Source organism: Mauremys mutica, chromosome 3 (genome assembly GCF_020497125.1).
Source record: "Mauremys mutica isolate MM-2020 ecotype Southern chromosome 3, ASM2049712v1, whole genome shotgun sequence".
NCBI classification, from domain to species: domain Eukaryota; kingdom Metazoa; phylum Chordata; order Testudines; family Geoemydidae; genus Mauremys; species Mauremys mutica.
Window position 1 is genome coordinate 177,511,681 of NC_059074.1, and position 20,678 is coordinate 177,532,358.

The 20,678-nt window shown below is 45.9% G+C and overlaps 1 protein-coding gene across 1 annotated transcript in view; it reads right to left on the minus strand.

Annotated features, from left to right (window-relative positions):
- The window catches only part of KCNK12 (potassium two pore domain channel subfamily K member 12), a 71,691-nt gene extending 51,528 nt beyond the window's left edge, over positions 1 to 20,163 (minus strand). Inside the window, exon 1 of the mRNA XM_045010342.1 lies at positions 19,824 to 20,163. Within this exon, the coding sequence (XP_044866277.1) occupies positions 19,824 to 20,163 (340 nt within the window). The remainder of the gene's footprint in view (positions 1 to 19,823) is intronic.
- Positions 20,164 to 20,678: the final 515 nt, after the last annotated feature.

Below are 20,678 nucleotides of genomic sequence, written 5' to 3' on the forward strand. Positions count from 1 at the left end.
AGGGAAAACTGGCCAAAAGAAATCTGAGGTTCAACAAGGACAAATGCAGAGTCCTGCACTTTAGGATGGAAGAGTCCCATGCACTGCTACAGGCTGGGGACTGACTGGCTAAGCGGCAGTTCTGCAGAAAAGGACCTGGGAGTTACAGTGGAGAAGCTGGATATGAGTCAGTGTGCCCTTGTTGCCAAGAAGGCAACGGCATATTGGGCTGCGTTAGTAGGAGCATTGCCAGCAGATGGAGGGAAGTGATTATTCACCTCTATTTGTCACTGGTAAGGCCACATCTGGAGTATTGTGTCCAGTTTTGGGCCCACTACAAAAAGCATGTGGACAAATTGGAGAGAGTCCAGCAGAGGGCAACAAAAATGATTAGAGGGCTGGGGCACATAACTTATGAGGAGAGGCTGAGGAAATTGGACTTCTTTAGTCTGCAGAAGAGAGGAGTGAGGGGGGGATTTGATAGTCTGGGGATTGGTCCTGCTTTGAGCAGGGGGCTGGACTAGATGACCTCCTGAAGTCCCTTCCAACCCTGATATTCTATGAACTACCTGAAGGGGGGTTCCAAGGAGGATTGAGCTAGGCTATTCTCAGTGGTGGCAGATGACAGGACAAGGAGCAATGGTCTCAAGTTGCAGTGGGGAGGTCTAGGTTGTCTATTAAGAAAAACTATTTCACTAGGAGAGTGGTGAAGCCCTAGGAAGGTGGTGGAACCTCCATCCTTAGAGGTTTTTAAGGTCCAGCTTGACAAAGCCTTGGCTGGGATGATTTAGTTGGCGGGGCAGAGCTGGTAAGCAGTCTATAAGATCAGGCCTTCAGATAGGGAAGAGCTGTCCCACACAGTCTGTCATTCTCGTTCTGGCAGATGACAGACAAATGCAGGCCTTTGGCCTATGGTGGGGAAGCTGGTACTACATGGGTGGGGTTGGCAGCAGGAAGGGACAACAGGAACCAGGCCCACCCTACTCCACTGAGTCCCAGTCCAGGGCCATAACAGTGGCAGTCTTTGCCACTGGGTCAGTGGGGAAATCCAACCACACTATGCTGACCTGAATTCAGGCAGCAATGCAGCCAGACTGGAGTTGGCTGTTTCTGGGCTACTTCCTACTACCCCTGCATTTGGTACCATAGCTCTGTGGGTGTCCTCAGCCTCTGGGTGGGTGGGTAGGCAGACAGGCAGGCAACGGCAGTCCCGGCAGCTCCCCTGCAGACATAGGCTTCTCTAGGAGAAGGGCACCCCTTGGTTCAGCAGCCTGCAGCGAACAGGATGCATCTGTGTCCCTCACTGTCTCAGCCCCAATTGAGCTGGAAGTGCCACCTTTTATATTTCCTGTCCCACCTTCCCAATTCTGGCAGGAGGGGTGAGTCTTGTCTGGCTCTGCCCATCTGGTCACAGGGGGCGTTCCCTCCCACTCTGGTTGGAGAATTTCCTCACTACACTTTGAATCAGCCGTTAGTGGCCAGCAACCAGCATAGTAGTTCTGGTGCAAAGCCCAAGTGTAGACAAGGAAAACCCCAGTTTCAAGCAGGGTTAAGCTCAATTTATACAAATCACATGTGTCCTTGTCTATGCCTGGGGTTTGCAATGATGCAGCCTCACTACTTGTTGGCTTCCAATGGTTGAATCCCAAGTATAGACTAGGCCTAAGCCTTGACTATTACCTTTTGCTGATAATGAATCTACAGTGATACAGAAACAGTAATAATGCTGGACTTGTTTGTCCTTGTCTAGATGTGTGTTCAACTGTACTTGCTGATACCTGTTGTCAGAATGGGAATTTTCAAAGTTTAGACGAGGGTTGTATGAAACACTGGAGATTCAGGCTTCTGCATAGGCACAGGCATGGGATACATCTGTTACCATCGAGGTTAAACTCCCAATGAGTACCATTGACAATAGCAGCAGAGTGAAGTCAATGCTGAGTGCTTTTACTAATGCCACCCTATGTCACTGTAGAATGTCATAATAAGAAACTGCTACATGATATTAGTTGGTGATAAAGGTTTTGTACAGTTCTGTTCCTCTTCCTTGAATGTTGAGAAGCAATTGAAGATTCCATAAAGGCAAGAAAACATGTTTGCAAAGATGTCCCTTCAATAAGAGAGAAGAAACACTGACATCCAAATGATCTGTGACAGATGGGGGCGGTGAAAGAAGGGAGAAGTTCTCAAGTTGGACAAAGAAACAAGGATCCGTATCAGGAAGGAGGTTAAAAAGAGACAAAGAGGTAATTAGTTATACAAAGAAAATGCAAGACTCTATTTTTCCCCTCTATTTCTTTGGTGCTTATCAACTTGAAAGATTACATGTGTCCTCCAAACAAATATAAAAAATGTAATCAAGCAGACAAATCAGCAGTAGAGAGCAGCCTGGAAAATTGAGGAGACAGCAGAAGCTGGAGGAATTATTGTGCCTGTGAGAGGCAAATAATTGGAGTATTAGAGAAACTGTAACCGAAGCAGACAAGAGAGACAATTTCAGGAGAATGAAACAGCAAAGCAAATATAAGAGATGGAGAATGGTGATTGATTTGGACTCCATAGGAACAAAGTATACAGAATTCCACTCAGGGTTTGCGTTTATGATCCAGCAGTAACTAGACCAGGTGATAAGCATAGTAATTATGATCCCTTCATTGCTGATCTATATGCAGTAACTAATATACAGTAAGGTTGCCTAGTAATAGAAAATGTATTGGCTGGAGCCACCTTATGTGAGTTCAACAGCTAGAGAGTTATTAAGGTGCATAATCACAAATCTCATTCATTTCTGGGGGTGCTCACCAAAGAAAATGGCAGAAAAGGAGGAAAAGAATGTTGGCACCTAATATTTGAAATGGTTGGATTTATGAGGAGACACCAGCATTTGGAAATCAGTGTTCCAAACTCCTCCCTGGTGAAACTCCATTGATTTCAAGGATAAATTCAGATTAGCAAAATCAAAAGGGAATAATCAAGTATACCAATAAACTCTTTAACTCCTTTGAATTTTCTTCAGGATCAAAGACTGCTATTTTTAAACAATATTATTGATATTGTTAACAGTTGTTGGATATATTGGCACGTGACCAGTTAGTAAGTTAGCACACCCTCCTCAGAAAGGCATCATGGTCTAGAAGGGAGCATGGGAATCACAATCAGGAACTCTTGAGTTCTGATCCCAGCACTACCACTATTCATTTTGACCCTGAGCCTGCATGCACTGACTCCAGTGGCACAGGATCAGCTCTTACAGTACCCTAGGTCCTGATTTTCAAAAGTGGGATCTGAGTTTTAGATGCCTGATTTGAGACAGCTTGGGGCCTGATTTTCAGAGGTGCTGAGCTTCCAGAACTCCAACTCTCAAGTTGGGTGCCCAGAAGTTGAGGCACCCAAAATGAATGGGTGCTTTGAAAACTTTGATCTATCTTCTCTCTGTCTCAGTTTCTCCATCTGTAAAATAAAAATAACACCTACTTTGCAGGTGGTTGTGAAGAATAATTTAATGTTTGTATAGTACTTTGAAAATAAAATATTTTATCTGAGCTAAGTAATCATATATGATGTCTCTGGTACTTAAATTTCCTTTTTAAAACATTTCTTAGATAAAAGTTCCCTTTTAAACCACATCTTGTCCTTTTAGCCTAGTTAAATGTACTTAACTATTGTTACCATATTAAATATTGCACATTCTATATTAATATTAATACACTTTAAACCATGTATTTGGCTGGCCCAGTGGCCTGTTAGTAACATTGTGCACTACCATGTGGGAGACCAAGGTTCAATTTCTTGTCCTAGTCTCAATTTCCAGATAGGCTGTATACACAGCAGCCCAGATTCTCAGCTGTCCAGATTCCAATATGCCGTGGGGCTGGGCTCACCTGAGGCAGAGACCTCACAGGTGCTGCTTGCAGCTGTCTGTTCCCACATCTGGGTCTATGCTGTTCCAGCCCTTAAAATAATCCAGAGCAGCCTCAGGCTGGCAATGGTCCCTGAGTGATGTTGTACCAGCTGGGGATCCCTGGAGCACAGCAGCATTCAGCCACTCTCTCTTATCGTCACACCTCTAATATGGCAGGTGATGTAGAAGCTAGTTGTGTCAGTTCTACACAACCCAGGGATGCCCCTATATCGGGGGAATCCCCAGCTAATTTGTTAAATTGGCTTTTCAGACCAGTATAAATCAGCCAGAGCAGGGGCTCAGGATCTAGCCTAGTGCCAACAGTGGATAGGAAGAGGCATAGTTTTGCATAATGAAAAGACATGGTTTATATATCTAATGATTCATAATTCCTCAGATGAAATTATTTGTGCTGCTTATTTTGTGCACTCCATTTGTCTTGGATGATGGAATCAGGATAGTCAGTTTAAATTTTTGGTTCTCATGCATTAGCACTGTCATAAACAGATAGTTAAGGGTTAAAGTCTCTTTTACCTGTAAAGGGTTAACAAGCTCAGTAACCTGAGGAACACCTGACCAGAGGACCAATCAAGGGACAGGATAATTTCAAATCTCTGTGGAGGGAAGGCTTTGTCTGTGTTCCTTGTTTGCTCTGTGTGCTCTCTTTGGATCTAAGAGAGGCCAGACATGTCTCCAAGTTCTCCTGGAGTATTTCCTACTATTTAGTATAGTGAGTATTAGGCCTGGTCTACACTAGGACTTTAAATCGAATTTAGCAGCGTTAATTCGAATTAACCACTCAACCGTCCACACCAGGAAGCCATTTAATTCGACCTAGAGGGCTCTTTAGTTCGAATTCGGTACTCCACCCCGACGAGGGGAGTAGCGCTAAATTCGACATGGCTATCTCGAATTAGGCTAGGTGTGGATGCAAATCGAACTTAGTAGCTCCGGGAGCTATCCCACAGTGCACCACTCTGTTGACGCTCTGGACAGCAGTCCAAGCTTGGATTCTCTGACCAGCCACACAGGAAATGACCCAGGAAAATTTGAATTCCTTTTCCTGTCTGGGCACTTTGAATCTCATGTCCTGGTTGGACATCGGGGCGAGCTCAGCAGCACCTGCAACGATGCAGAGCTCTCAAGCAGAGGAGTCCATGCAATCCCAGAATAGAAAGAGGTCCCCAGCATGGACAGACCGGGAAGTCCTGGATCTGATCGCTGTGTGGGGTGAGGAGTCTGTGCTGTCGGAGCTGCGCTCCAACAAGCGGAATGCAAAGACCTACGAGAAGGTCTCCAAAGCCATGGCACTCAGAGGATACAGCCGGGATACAACGCAGTGCCGCGTGAAAATCAAGGACCTGAGACAAGGCTACCAAAAAGTCAGAGCGGCAAACGGATGCTCCGGAGCCCAGCCCCAGACATGCCGCTTCTACGAGGCACTGCATGCCATTCTAGGTGGGTCTGCCACCACTGCCCCACCAGTGTCCGTGGACTCTGAGGATGGCATAGTGTCGACGGGCAGTTCCTCGGCGATGTTCGCCGATGGGGAAGATGAGGAAGGGTTTGTGGAGGACGACGCAGGCGACAGCGCTTACAATACCGCTTTCCCCGACAGCCAGGATCTCTTCATCACCCTCACAGAGATCCCCTACCAACCCTCCCCGGCCATTAACCCGGACTCAGAATCAGGGGAAGGATCAGTCGGTAAGTGCTATAAACATGGAAACATTTATTTTTTAAAAAACAGGAATAAAAACTATATTAAAACTATATTAAAAAGTTTTCCATATAAAACTATATAAAAAGAAGGTCCACACATATAGGGATGGAACAGAAATCCTCTTGGGACACTTCCACGAAACTCTCGTAGAGGTGCTCGAAAAGCCTCCGCAGGAGGTTCCTGGGGAGAGGTGCCTTATTTGGTGCTCCGTGGAAGCACACTCTTCCGCGCCAGGCCATCCTAACGTACAGCGGAATCATTGCCTCGACCAGCATGGCAGCATACGGTCCTGGTCTGTGCAGGGATTCTCGCAGCATTCTCTCTCTCTCTCTCTCTCCGAGTGACCCACCTCAGGGTAATCTCGTTTGGTGACTGCTGCATCTAATTAGGGCAATTAGTGTACTGTTACTATTGTGAATGCTTGACTTTTACTTTGCATAGCAATGACCTTCGTTTAACAGCCACGTGTTGGAGGCCGCAGAGGAAAAGCATACAGTGATCTTTCCCGGGCACAGCCGCGAGGGGCTGGAACAGGGTCAGACTTTATGCTTTCCAGATTGCCTTCAGCGGGAGGGCACAGCTATCCATTAACTGTTAAGCAGCCTATAGTGTAGGGCTTACCAGGCCTGGCTGCTACACGGATTCAGCTGTACCGCCCCGCTTGTCCGATCTCCTGTGCAAGACCGCAGCCAATGAAAGCGTATTCCGAAATCTCGAACTTGTCCTGAGAGCTCGTGAGACTAGGTGCCCTGTATGGTCTTGTTCACAGAAACTGAGTAGACTGTGTTCACTGTTCGCAAACATGTATCTTTTCAAGGAAATCACTTCCTTGATTTCCTTGAAAAGAGCTGCGGCTCTTTCACGAACTGCCCCGGCATCCCCCTCACAGAGGCTGGCGCAGATTAGGCGGCGAAAGAAAAAGACTAGGGACAACATGTTCTCGGAACTGATGGCCTGCTCCAGAGCCGAGGCGGCCGAGCAGAGACAGTGGAGGGAGACCCTATGTCAGCACCAGCGCTCACACAGCGAATGGGAGGACAGGTGGCGGCAGGAAGACCAACAGGCGACTCAAATGCTGCTTGGGCTACTGAGGGAGCAAACGGACATGCTCCGGCACCTTGTAGATGTTCTGCAGGACCGCAGGCAGGAGGAGAGAGCCCCCCTGCACTGTATCTGTAACCGCCATCCCCCGCCACAAAGTCCTGTCCCCCCCCTCACCCAAAGTAACAAGGAGGGGCGCTAGGGGCTGTGAAAACTGTCACTGCACCCCAGCAGAGTGCTCATGTACCACACAGCTCTCATGCCATAAATTTTGAGAAGTGCTTCCCTTCCTGGATCACCCAGTCCCAAATCCAAGTTTCATCCCCCCACTGTGTAGTTGAGTATTAAAAGTAGTTTGTTGTTGTTCACTGTTTCCGTCACGTTTTTCTTGTCAGAAGACTTTGTGTGAAGGGGGGGGAGGGGTTTTTTAATTGCATAGGACAGCCTCCATTACCAGGGTACAGACTTGGGGGCAGGATCAACACCAGGACACACACACGCAGACTGCAGTCACTAGGCACCAGGGTCAGTCTGGGAGGTGTATGCTGCCCCGGGTCAGTCTGTGAGGTGTATGCTGCCCCAGGGTCCTAGCGCCTGCCATCCACAAATGGCAAGGCAGGCTGCCCTTACCATGCCCTTCCACCCTAGCCACGAGCCTCTCCGATGCCCTGAGCCCCAGCAAGAGCCCTCATCCACGGACACATACTCACCCTTCCCACACACCCCTCACCCCATCCAATGCCCCAACCCCCAGCCCAGAGCCTGCATCCAAACTCCGTCCCAAAGACGGCACCCCTCACCCCTTCCTGCAAACCCACCCCTTCCTGCACACCACCTGCAACCGTCCTCCCCCCAGAGACCGCTGTAGGAGCAGGAGCCTGTCATTCCTCTAGTGTAGAAGCGGTCTGTACATCAGTGCACACCGTACCCACCACAGTCTGCGTCCATGTTTCAACCCTTGAACAGGAATTCATAATTAAAGAAAACTTTGTTAATAATCAGTGTTCCATTAAATTTATTTTAAAACGCGTGTTGGAAGGGGGAAACCTGGAGAACGGGGTATGTAACCGCAGATCGAAGTCAACAGTCACTGAAACAGGCTCAGGTTCAGCTTCTCTGACTGTCCACTTGATTTACATAGGTTCCTCGGAGAGCAGGGTAACCTAGCTTTCAAAGCCTCCCGGATGCACAGCGCTTCCCGCTGGGATCTTCTATCGGCACGGCTGTCTGGTTGAGCGTAATCAGCAGCCAGGCGATTGGCCTCAACCTCCCATCCCGCCATAAAGGTCTCCCCCTTGCTCTCACAGAGATTGTGGAGCACACAGCAAGCAGCAATAACAACGGGGATATTTTTTTCGCTGAGGTCCGAGCGAGTCAGTAAGCTCCGCCATCTCCCCTTGAGACGTCCGAAAGCACACTCCACCACCATTCTGCACTTGCTCAGCCGGTAGTTGAAGAGTTCCTTCTCACTGTCCAAGGCGCCTGTATAGGGCTTCATGAGCCAGGGCATTAGCGGGTAGGCTGGGTCCCCGAGGATCACTGTAGGCATCTGCACATCCCCAACCGTTATTTTGTGGTCCGGGAAGAAACTACCTGCCTGGAGGCGTTTAAACAGACCAGAGTTCCTGAACACACGTGTGTCATGAACCTTGCCCGGCCACCCGACGTAGATGTTGGTAAAACGTCCCCTATGGTCCACCAGTGCTTGCAGCACCATAGAAAAGTAGCCCTTTCGGTTAATGTACTGGCTGGCCTGGTGGGCTGGTCCCAGGATAGGGATGTGAGTCCCATCCATAGCCCCACCGCAGTTTGGGAATCCCATCGTGGCGAAGCCATCTCTGACGACCTGGACGTTTCCTAGAGTCACTACCTTTGAGAGCAGTTGCTCAACGATTGCGTGGGCTACTTGAATCACAGCAAGCCCTACGGTAGATTTGCCCACGCCAAAGTGGTTCGCTACTGACCGGTAGCTGTCTGGCGTTGCAAGTTTCCAGGGGGCTATGGCCACTCGCTTCTGCACAGTCAGGGCTGCTCGCATCCGGGTGTCCTGGCGCTTCAGGGCAGGGGACAGCAAGTCACAGAGTTCAAGGAAAGTGCCCTTACGCATCCTGAAGTTTCGCAGCCACTGTGATTCATCCCAGACCTGCAGCACTATGCGGTCCCACCAGTCCGTGCTTGTTTTCCGGGCCCAGAATCGCCGTTCCACACCATGAACTTGACCCATTGCCACCATGATCTCCACTGCGCGGCGTACCCTGCTTTGTGAGAGGTCTGCCCCACTCTGTGACTTCCTGTCCTCACCGCGCTGACGAAGCCTCCTCGCCCGATTTCTCAGCAGCTGACTGTGGAAGAGGTGGACGATAAGGTGCGAGGAGTTGACAACGGCCATAAGTGCAGTGATGATCGCAGCGGGCTCCATGCTCGCAGTGCTGTGGCGTCCGCGCTGTAACCGACCAGAGAAGGGCGCGAACAGATTTCCCGCCGGCGCTTTCAGGGAGGGAGGGCGTGATTGACGGTTCAATGACGACAGTTACCCAAAACCACCCTCGACACATTTTTTTCCCCCAGCAGGCATTGGGGGCTCTACCCAGCATTCCAATGGGCAGCGGGAACTGTGGGATAGCTTCCCACAGTGCACCGCTTCCAAAGTCGACGCTGGCCCCGTTACTGTGGACTCAGACAGTCGAATTAGTGTATTTAGTGCGGATACACAAATTCGACTTCATAAGGTCGATTCCACAAATTCGAGTTAAGTAGATTCGAAATAGTCTTGTAGTGTAGACGTACCCTTAGAAAGGCGAATTAGTCTTATAATTTGATTTCTACATTTGCAATTGTGTGTTTGCTGAAGGAAATTCTTTATTTCTGTTTGCTGTTACTCTGATTATTCTGAGGAGGAGGGAGGGGAAGTCTCTCCAGTTTTTATAAGTTAAACCCTATATTTTTTGCATCCTGGTAATACAGAGACAGAAAAAAAGTACACTTTCTTTAATAAAATCTTTTCTTTTTTAGAACTTGATTAATTTCTTCCCTTGTTTGGATTTTCAGGGGAAGGGGAGAGGGAAAAAGTGAATCCCTCTTTGTTTGAATCAAGGTATTTTTCCCAAGGACTAGGGAAGGGGAGGGGGAGGTGGAGGTGAGTCCCTCTTTGTGTTGAGTCAAGGATTTGACTCGGTGTGTAATCTCTCCGGAGCAGGCTGGAGAGAGGGAAGGGAGGGAGGGGAACTGGCTGTTTCTCTCTCTCTCTCTCTGGTGAGATTCAAGGGGTTTGAATCTGGGTTCCCCAGGGGAAGCTTGGGGGACAGGCAGTGTGTTATCCACTTTAAACGTATCTGGTGGCAGCGAAAACCAGATCTAAACTAGGATTTTAGTTTAGAGGAGTCCATGCAGGTCCCCATCTTGGAACCCAACAGCTCCAAGTGGGGGAGAAGACCTATGACAAGCACAATCATGCAAAATTTGGGTTGCAAAGATACTCTAAGCAAAACACTTATTTTTTTAAATTTTTTGAAAGCATTACTGTTAAAATTAAGTTTTGTTAAAAACATGCTGGCTTTTTTTCTCTAAACTAAAATACTAAATTTAGGACCAAAATTATTTCACAATCACCATTTAGAAATGACCCTTCTAGTCACCTGTTAGATTATATTGATGGGCTCCAAGTGCAGTCTCTCTAATGTTCTTTACCCCAGATGAATGCAAGCTATAACCATATGCTGGCAAAATTCCCACCCAGATGAGCAAACCCATGTACATAACTAGACACAGGAAGTAGAAAACATTGCTTGGAATTGTAAAACTAAATGGACCAGGTACTCAGGTGGTGTAAATCATTGTAGCCCCACTTAAATCCATGGATTTATACTGAGTCGCATCAATTGAGGATTGAGCCCTTTAATCTTTATTTGGAGCACCAGATTGATAAAACAGCTTCCATATGTCCACTTAGCACATTGATAAAATCATCACATTATCAGATGTACCAAATCCTGCTACAACAGACCATCCTGAAGAAACGAAACTAAACTAAACACTGTCAAAGCTTCAAACTGCAGTTAGTCTGGTAGCAGTGAAGGCAAGCAGTCTGACACTTCAGCTCAGTGAGAAAAGCCTTAGAATGCTTGCTGCTGCTTCTGCCTTATTAAATGCATTTTGAAATTTATACATACATCAGTTTTGTTTTTACTCTACTCCAGGCCTGCGAGTATTTTCCTGAAAATTTGATCCTTTTGCAAAAAGATGTCAGTGCAAACCTCAGGTACTGTGTATATAATTGGAGTGCTTTAGGAAAACATATCGGTGATTTTCATCAGAACTACGTTTTGGTTTGACTATTGCTTTTCACCTTGTGTTTGATGTCTGTGGAACTATGTGAACGTTCCTGGTCTCATCACACTATAGTAGATAAATGGATTATTGTAATTCACTGGAGCTAACATGAATTTAGAAAACATTTAATGGAATTATTGCTGAATGTGTGCTATCGTTCAAAGATATCCTGCAGAAAATTGATTTCCTCTTACTTAATTAAATACTTCAAACCAATGTTTCACAATAACCACTCCAGGAAATCTATACATAATATTGTTGTGTGAGGAGTGGGGAGAGGTGACAGCAGGATACAAGTCCATTTAGAACAACTGCCCTTTGGGACTGCTTATACCGAAGTGCAGTTTATGCTGCAGTAAGTCTGCATCAGCATTGAGTCCAGCACACTGCTGTGCGAAGGGCCAGTATAAGGACTGTCCTCAAGTCCCACTTAAGCCCTCAGAACAGGGCACAGTGGTATTTAAGTGATGCATGCATAGGTCTTGTGCCAGCCTTATGAACAGGGATGAACTGTGACCCTTGAGAATATGGCCCAATGTTCTTAAGGACATGCCAGTCAAGTAGAGTGCAATTAGATTATGTTAGATAAGATAAATCCGATCACTTTTTCCTCCCTAAACTTCAGACAGTCTAAGTTGTTTGTAGAATTACTTGCCAATTTATTATAGCTTACTCCTGTGCAGGCCAACTCATTGGCTTCTGTATGGTGCAGTGCAGTGTTTGAAAAGTTGCTCACTGAGCCACCAGATTGCCTCTTGAATGTTATTTGCTTTGATTCAACACTTCGAGCCCTAATTCTGGATTTCTTCAAAATTGTTTTTCTAATGCAATTTAGCTTGAGATCCCTGTGTGCCTGATTCTTATTTATGCTAGAACCTCTTTATATGCTTCTGTCAGGGCAAAGGGGGCTATAGAGGATTGGGCCAAAAGAAATATGATGAGGTTCAACAAGGACAAGTGCAGAGTCCTGCACTTAGGACAGAAGAATCCCATGCCCTGATACAGACTAGGGACCGAATGGCTGGGCAGCAGTTCTGCAGAAAAGGACCTAGGGATTACGGTGGACGAAAAGCTGAATATGAGTCAACAGTGTGCCCTTGTTGCCAAGAAGGCTAATGGCATTTTGGGTTGTATAAGTAGGGGCATTTCCAGCAGATCAAGGGATGTGATCATTCCCCTCTATTCAACACTGGTGAGGCCTCATTTGGAGTACTGTGTCCAGTTTTGGGCCCCACACTACAAGAAGGATGTGGATAAACTGGAGAGAGTCCAGCGGAGGGCAACAAAAATGATTAGGGGGCTGGAGCACATGACTTATGAGGAGAGGCTGAGGGAACTGGGATTGTTTAGCCTGCAGAAGAGAAGAATGAGGGGGGATTTGATAACTGCTTTCAACTACCTGAAAGGGGGTTCCAAAGAGGATGGATCTAGACTGTTGTCAGTGGTAGAAGATGACAGAACAAGGAGTAATGGTCTCAAGTTGCAGAGGAGGAGGTTTAGGTTGGACATTAGGAAAAACTTTTTCACTAGTAGGGTGGTGAAGAACTGGAATGGGTTACCTAGGGAGGTGGTGGAATCTCCTTCCTTAGAGGTTTTTAAGGTCAGGCTTGACAAAGCCCTGGCTGGGATGATTTAGTTGGGTTTGGTCCTGCTTTGAGCAGGGGGTTGGACTAGATGACCTCCTGAGGTCCCTTCCAACCCTGAGATTCTATGATAGTATAAAAATGAGAACCAGGCACTGTGTATGGATAATGTTTTGAGAATTCAGTCATGTTTACTCTGCTGAAACTTCTGCAGGGTGGTAAAACAGCTGCTGTTCCTGTCCTCACAAAAGGTTCAAAGAGGAAGGTATCTATCTGGAGCTTTTGGCTTAAGTGGTAAGGAATATAAACTTGTCTTACCAGGTGAGGTTATTTACACTCTGGTGCTGCCAATGGTGATGAAAAGTTGTTAGGACAGTAAGATCTCCTTCCACCTGCCTATTTTCAGGTATGGGAGTGTGCATGACCGTGTAATATGCCATGTAAAATCAGCTGCAATATATGCATGCACAAGCACAACACTTTGCTGTGAGAGGAATCTATGCAAAACTTCAGGATTAGACAAAATTTGTGAATCAAATTCAAGCATGGTGCAGAGGGCTGGCACAAAGCCCCCTGCACAGGAGATGGAGAGTTCAGATATCCTGGCCCACACAGCAGGGCCTCTCCACCTCCTTAATACAATAGAAGAGGGACTCATACTCTCCTTGACATGGCCACTGCCAAGTGGTTGCCCAAACTGTAATAGCACCTCCAATGTCTCAACATGTTTTATAAAATAGGTAGGTATCATTTGTTCTGCTCATTTTTCAAATGGCAAAACTAAGGTACTGAAAGTTAAAGTCCACAAAATTTAGCACTGGAGCTGAGGTCAGAACCCCTGGCTCATAGACCTGTGATCAGAGCATGAGACAATAACTGCCTGCTAAGCAGAGCATTTTTCTGTTAGCATTCTGCAGGGGAATCCTATACCATGTCCGAAAGTAAATTAATCGGAGCCATGCTAGCTTTGCTCCAGAATGAAATATAGGAGAAATGTGTGTTCACAAGTGGGAAAGGACCAAAATCAACTGAGAAATAAATTCTGCTAAGAACACATCACCTGACCATTTGTTTAAAGGGTTTTTTATTTTTTAAATTGCTGAAAAGAAAATCTCTCTGAAAGTTTAGTCTTAATGTTTGTCTGCTGCCTGTTTGTAAAGTTTCTTCAATCAGAAATTAGAATGGAGAATTTTCTTATTTAGCTACTGAACATTTAAATGACTATTGGGGAAAAATAGATTCAATATTTGGTTATTCAATCATAAGCAGTAAGGAATGCTCTAAAACATTTTACTGGCAGCAATCTGGGCATTCAGAGTAGATCACCTGTGGGCCATTCAGGACAGTGCAGTAAGATTAGGCTTTTAAAAAGGGGGAAAGATGCAAAAGGAAATCTACAGGGCCGCTCATGTACTTTTTACCCCAGTTTTGATTTGTGCCTTGTAGGCACAGTGCTTAGCAAGGGGCTGTGTAGAGGAACTCTAAGGGAAGTATTGGGAGGCATTCTGCCTCAGGCGAGCAGAACCTGCGGGAGCTCCCAGGTGCACAGCTTCCTTTCACTCACATGGCCAGTCAGCTCTGCTGGCAGATGCATAAGAGAGGAGAACAATGCCCTTGGTGAGTGTGTAAGGAGCAGTCCCTGTGTTTCCCTCAGTGCAGGGACTGTAATTCTGCCTGGCTTTTATGAAGGCCAAGCAAAGAGGAGGGAAGGGGGGAAGTTCCCTGCACACATTTCACACTGGGATAAAGGCCAGGCAAAATCTGGCCCTCATTAAGGAATGTACGGTTGGCCCAAAATAAGTCCACTGGAACATAAAGGACGTTGTATATGTGAGCACTAAGGCTTTATTCTCCTGTTTAGTTACCAGGGTCAGACTGTGACTGACCCTTCTTTTCAATGGAGAAAGAGAGTGAAAGGAGTCTCTCCATGCCTGCATAAAGGCCAGGAACAGCTGTACTAAGGCAGGAGCAGCGCCAGAGTTTCTGGCGCCCTAGGCAGAATTTGGGGGGTGGCATTTTGTGCGCACCCCATGGGGCTCACGGGAGCTTCCAGTTTCACCCCCATCACGCTGCTGAAGAAGGACCCTCCACCAAAATGCCGCAGGTGACAGCAGCAGTCATTGAGCTGCTCAATTGCCTGCCGCTGTTTTCCACGGCACGTCGGCAGAAGGTCCTTCTTCGGCGGCGCAATGGGAGCGGAACAAGAAGCTCCCGTGCGCCCTGTGGGGAGCGCACAAAATGCCACCCCCTAAATCCTGGCACCCTAGGCGACCACCTAGGGTCACCTAATGGAAGCGCCAGCCCTGTGCTGAGGAGAGTCCCTCCTTATTCCCCTGGAGGCTAATGACACCATAAAGAGAGCAGAGATGGGCAGGGAGGAGGTGGGGCCATGGCACCACCTCAACATGCATTGCTGGATGGGTATGCAAGAGATAATATGCATCCCGTAAAGGTGTGTAACAGCATGGCTCCTTGTATGTGCCAGGCATCTCTAGGAAGCTTTGTGCCTACCTGATGCAGAATGCCTCTCAGTGCTCCCTCCAGAACAGTGTGACTCTACCCTGACCCTTGTGATGTGCTGGGCCTACAAGACACAAATAATCCCTTTTTGAGCCTGATTCTGCCACGCTTTCTCACACTGAATAGCAGCTCACTCCACAAGTAATCCCACTGAAATCACTGGCCCTACCAAGCAATTAAGGGACTACTCAATAAAAGGATTGCCAATTTATTATCATTTAGGAAAAAATAACTTGCACAACTTTCCAACAGGGACTTAACAGAACTGGATATGACTAGTTTATCCCATCTGACTTCTTTTTTATATCTAGAGAAAGATGGAGCTGGACTGCCTACTCCCGTGTGCAGACATTTACCACTTGTGCAAAATACTGCCAATGAGTTTTACACTCACTCTGCATGAGTGTAATGAAGAGGAAACTCAAACCCTTTGTCTCTAGACATTGATGTATTTTAAAAAAAAATGTGCAAATGAAAAGGAAACACTTTAAAAGAATAGAATAGAGGAAAGAATTCACTTAGATGTTACATATTTGGAACCAGAATATATACTTTCACACTTCTGCTAAGGGTTTTTGTGTTTGTTTCTTTGCTACCATAAATGTGGGGTAAAGAAAGATTGTGTTACAATACTGTATTGACTTTTCCATCTTGCCTATAGAAATAGCAGTCATTTTAAAAAGTTATGGTCTTGTAATGAGAAGATCTAATGCTTACTAGTATTTTAATGGCTGGATAATTAAATATACTTAATTTGAAAACACTAAATTATTTAATGCAATACAGTTACAATACTAGTAACATAGTTATATTCATCATGTCTATATCATAGTGATCAGTTGCTTTATTGATAAAACACTTCCAGAATGTAATGTAAAGGTTTACATAATGTAATTGCAATAAAGACCTATGATTTTAAAAAGAATTTGAAATATTTTATTTAAATTCAACAGTACTATCACAATTTGGATACTGTCACCAAATTAAAAACTTAACATGCTCCCTTCAAACAAAATCAATGAGGAATCATTTTCTATAGTAAAATGATCAGTATCATCTATTTTGGATAGTCATGACATGGATATATTTAATTTGAATTGTCTACATAACAATTTTGATGGTGCTAGTTTAGGATAAAAACCTTCCATCAAATCATTGCTCTGTCTAACTTGCTATTAGATATAGCTAATAGCAATTAAATGTGGTCAAGGTCATACTGAAAATGTAGACCATTATGAAACGAGCAGGCATGTGGCCTTAAATACATCGTTTAACTTTATTTGTACACACTGAGCTTCACATTCTGTTTTTAACTGCTGATGTAGTTTGGGTGAACATTAAGTTGCTTGACTGACAGTCTGTTTATTTAATGCTTTTATTGGACTTCTAAAGAAATGTATCAAATATTTACCAATCTGAATCTCCCTACAGCAAAGCAGACAACAAATATCTCCACGTATACAATTAGTACTATTAGCCTATTTACATTAAAGAATAGTGTGTTTGAATAATGTATTTTTCCACAGTGGTTCCAGGGTGCTAATTTGTTGGCCAATTTCAAAAATAATCTCTAATGTAATTATACACAATAAATGTGCTATGTTCTTCACCATATATGACTTTGTACTAAATATATCAAACTATCAGTTAAAATGTTTTAAATAGATTCTCAAGTCATGTGATCTTCAGAAGTATGTGTTGAAACATCAAGGACTAGATTCACAAGGGGGACTAAAGTCTAAGTCCAACATGTAGGCACCACTGGAATTCACAAAACCACCAGTCAGCTGCCACCTAATCGTGCAGGCACCTAAAATCCCAATGTGCCAAAATTGCTATCATTGGGCATGTGCACAAACATTAAAGTCCTGACACCACTGTGCTGCTTGGTGCTTGACTCATGCCTAAGTTCTGAAGGGATTCACAAACTTGGCATTTTCCTACTTGTCTTATCTGCCGGTGCAGGGCCTGATCTGGCACACATGCTCAAAAGAAAGGAGGAGGCGATTGTATGACTGTACCCAATAGCCCTGAGGTTAGGGCACACCACTATGAGGTAGGAAATCCAAGTTCACATCGCTGATTTAGAGTAGGAACTTAAACCCATGTATCTCACCTCTCAGGTAAGCACTGCAACACCTGGGCTTCTGAGTATAAAAGAGGTGGTTTGTTTTCATTCCTTTGTGAGAATAGGGCTGACCTGGGTGACCTAGGCACTTAACTCCAGGAGGATTCACAGCTATGAATCCCAAACAGTGATAGGCATCTCTCTTGGGCCTGCAGTGAGGTGTTTAACTGTGGGAAAGGGTGGGGCTTAGTCTCCTTGGCATTTCCTACTATCTAATTTAGGCAGCTCTGTGCTCAGCATGCTGGCTTTTGTGAACTCCTTTCTTAGGTGCCTGTGATGGGGTGTGCTCTCAACACTGGCCCTGACAGAGTTGAATTAGGCCATGTGGAGGGCACTAATTAGGAGGCAGCTCACCTGTGAGAGAACAGGCTGGACTTCTATAAAGCCAGGAGGCTGGCAGCAGCAGGGAGGAAGCTTGCAGTCTCTTTCCCTGAGTTAAGGTCCTATTGGGTTCTGGGAAGTGGGCCAGCACAAGCCCGCCCATTGCTAAAGGACCCTCCACCAGCCTTAGGGGAGGATCCATAAGGTCCAGGAACTCAAATAATTACAGGGGACAATGAAAAATGTAGCATGGGCAGGTGTGAAGGTCAAACCAAGGGAACCTGAAGGGGACACCAAGCAGAGAACTCTGGACAGCTCCCACTGCTCCTCGAAGGTGTCAAGGGAGGCAACGGATGCCGCCCAGAGGAACTCTGGCTGGATACGTGAGCGAAGGCAGGATCGGAAATAGGCCCCACAGTTGCAGGAAACCTGCTCATCCAACCTCCTCTCCCTGGTCTTACATATTGCTACTTTGGCCAGCCCTAGGAGGAGGTTGACAAGAAGGTCCCACGATCCCTGAGTTAAGGTAGAAGGAAGGGAAGACAGGAACCCCTGAGAAAAGATATAGGAATCTAGAGGAAGGGTTTATCTAATAGGCCTAAGAGAGAAGGATCTGACTAGGAAGGCTGGAGAATGAAAAGCTTAGAGACACACAGTACTAAGTAGTCCGGGGTGAGAGCAGTAAGGTAGATGCAGCCACAGAACTTAACAGCTTGCTGTAGGGCCCAGGACTGGAACCCAGAGTAGAGGGCAGGCCTGGGTTCCCCTGCCATCCACTGCTGAGTGGTATTGCTAGGGGCAATGAAGGGAAAGACTGCCTGAGTCACTGCAGGAATGATGTAGTCAGGGTGGTAGGCATGAGGACTGCCCGACACTGCTGGTGCAGAAGGACTTCAAAAGACTCCCCTGGAAGGAGAAATCACAGTGTGACATGGCTGGAGGGCCAAGTCATGAAGCAGCTGTAGCATGACCCTAAGGCCCCCTTGCGAACTTCGCCAGAAATGTAAATAAAAACCTTTCCATGTATTCACCCTACATTGTGTTGCTATGAAGAAGCATTGCCGTGGAGACTTAGGCACACAGTGAGTAAAAATCCCACCAATTTAGAATAAAATAAAGGGATTGAGAACTCTCCAAAAGCTTAAAAATCACAGATCCCTTCAAACCGGTAGTATTTGCTTTACAATTTAAAACAAAATTACTGATCTCTACTGTTGACTTCACACAGAGAGGAAACTAAAGAGGAAAATATTTGATTATAATATTGATTTCTGGTGGGGAGGGTGGTGAAGGAAATATACAGCAAGCACAAATGTGCTAAGGGACAGATTCTGCAACCTGTTGTCCATGGACCTCTGGGGGTCTGCAGCCTGTCTAAGATTTCCAGAGATTTCCATTTGAAATGTTTGTAGGGTCTGCAAATGAAAAAAGGTTGAAAACCACTGGAATAGATTGTTACTATGCAGTTAGTCCTATTGATTTCAATGGACCTACTACCAGAGTAAAGTATTATTCAGGGTAAGTGGGCGTGGCAGAAATTAGTCTTAAATTACAAGTGGTAATGAGGACATTCTATTTACAAAAAAAAATTAGCCAAGTACAAAGTAAAACAGCGTGAAGTATGAAATTGGTGATTGATTTCTCCACTAGTACCGTACAAGATTTGGGCTGTGATCAGTAACCTGCGATGGAAACATGAATGCAGTCCTATAGGTGGCACCCTCACTTTTAAACCATTCGCTAACTCCAGTTGCTATAGCAACCTGATACAGCTTTTTAAGGGGAGATTTTAACGTCATTTCAAAACTTTAATCACCATAGCAACACAATTTAGCTCGTTGAAGCATAATCGTATTTTTGTTACGAATTTTTAATGTGTGTATCTTACTCCACTTGTATGTCTTTCCCTCTGGAAAAGACAAAAAGCATCACATCACAAAGGAAAGATGGAACGTAACCATCCTTGCTTCGCTATTTCACCATTATTCAAAACACCACAAAAGCAGAAGGATGGGTTTGGGGGGGTGTGGACGAATTTAAAACATTTCAAAGTAACTTTTACAACCTATTGTTTATAATGCGAACTGTACTGTTTTAACACCTGGTGCATTCGCTTTCCTTCCTTCCTGCTATTCAGTTCCACCAGTTGGGCCCCTTTGAAGCAATGAGGTTTCCACTAGAAAAAAACAATTTTCAAAATTCACGATGGATACATAGACGGATGAGATGAAGAAAGCCGACTCGTTATTTTTAGGAAGTCAGTGTATTGCAGATGGCGTGGGAGAGAGACACACTTACCTATAGTTGACACTACTGTCCCCACAAAATAGAAAGCCCCAGTGAAGTCCCATCGTGGTCTTAATGCATCTGCCCGGATGCCCGCGGCCATGGCTGCTTCATAACTCCGCAGGAAGTCCCTTAGCTCAGGCACACTGATGTTGAATATTTGGCTGAAGTTTTGGAGGGTCCTGCTCCAGCGATGCTGAGCCTCGACTTCGGACGGCCTCTCGAGGGCTGAGAACACTGTGGCTCCAGCTGCCAGGTAAACTGCGATCAGGACCGCTAAGAGGAGGAATCTGCCATTGTCCTTGTTGAAATGGGACAAGCAGCAGCATCCCTGAGATCTCCTGCTAGACATCATCCGAATTTCAGCACCCCCGACCCGGCGGACAGTGACACTGGCATTGGGCTACTGTTAAATTTACGGAATCCCGAGGAAAATTTGTAGCTGGTTCATTGCAGGTGCTTCTTTTCTGAGTCATACTTAGCAAGAGCCAGTGGGGAGCCCTGAACTGCCATGCTGATTTCAGGGGCTGAAGCTGCAGTAGAATACAACTAGCCTGAAGCCCAGAGGGTCCTGTGGACAATCCCCACCTTGGCTTTAGCTTTCCTTGCAGCCACGTCTGGAGTCCCTTTTTCCTTTGAGCTCTCCACTGAGCTCTGAGCTGCAGTGGCCCTTGGTTTCTGGGAAACGGCTTTGCTCCGCAGCCCCATCCCCCCTGTGGCCATATTCCTTGTATCCAGCCTGCCAGCCGCTGACAGACACGGTCTGTCTGGCGTTCTCTTCTGGGGAAAGTTACTGATTTCAGGAGCGCTGATTTTTGGTAGCCAGGGTGAATGGAGTCCAATGTGTTCTCATTCCAATTAACAACT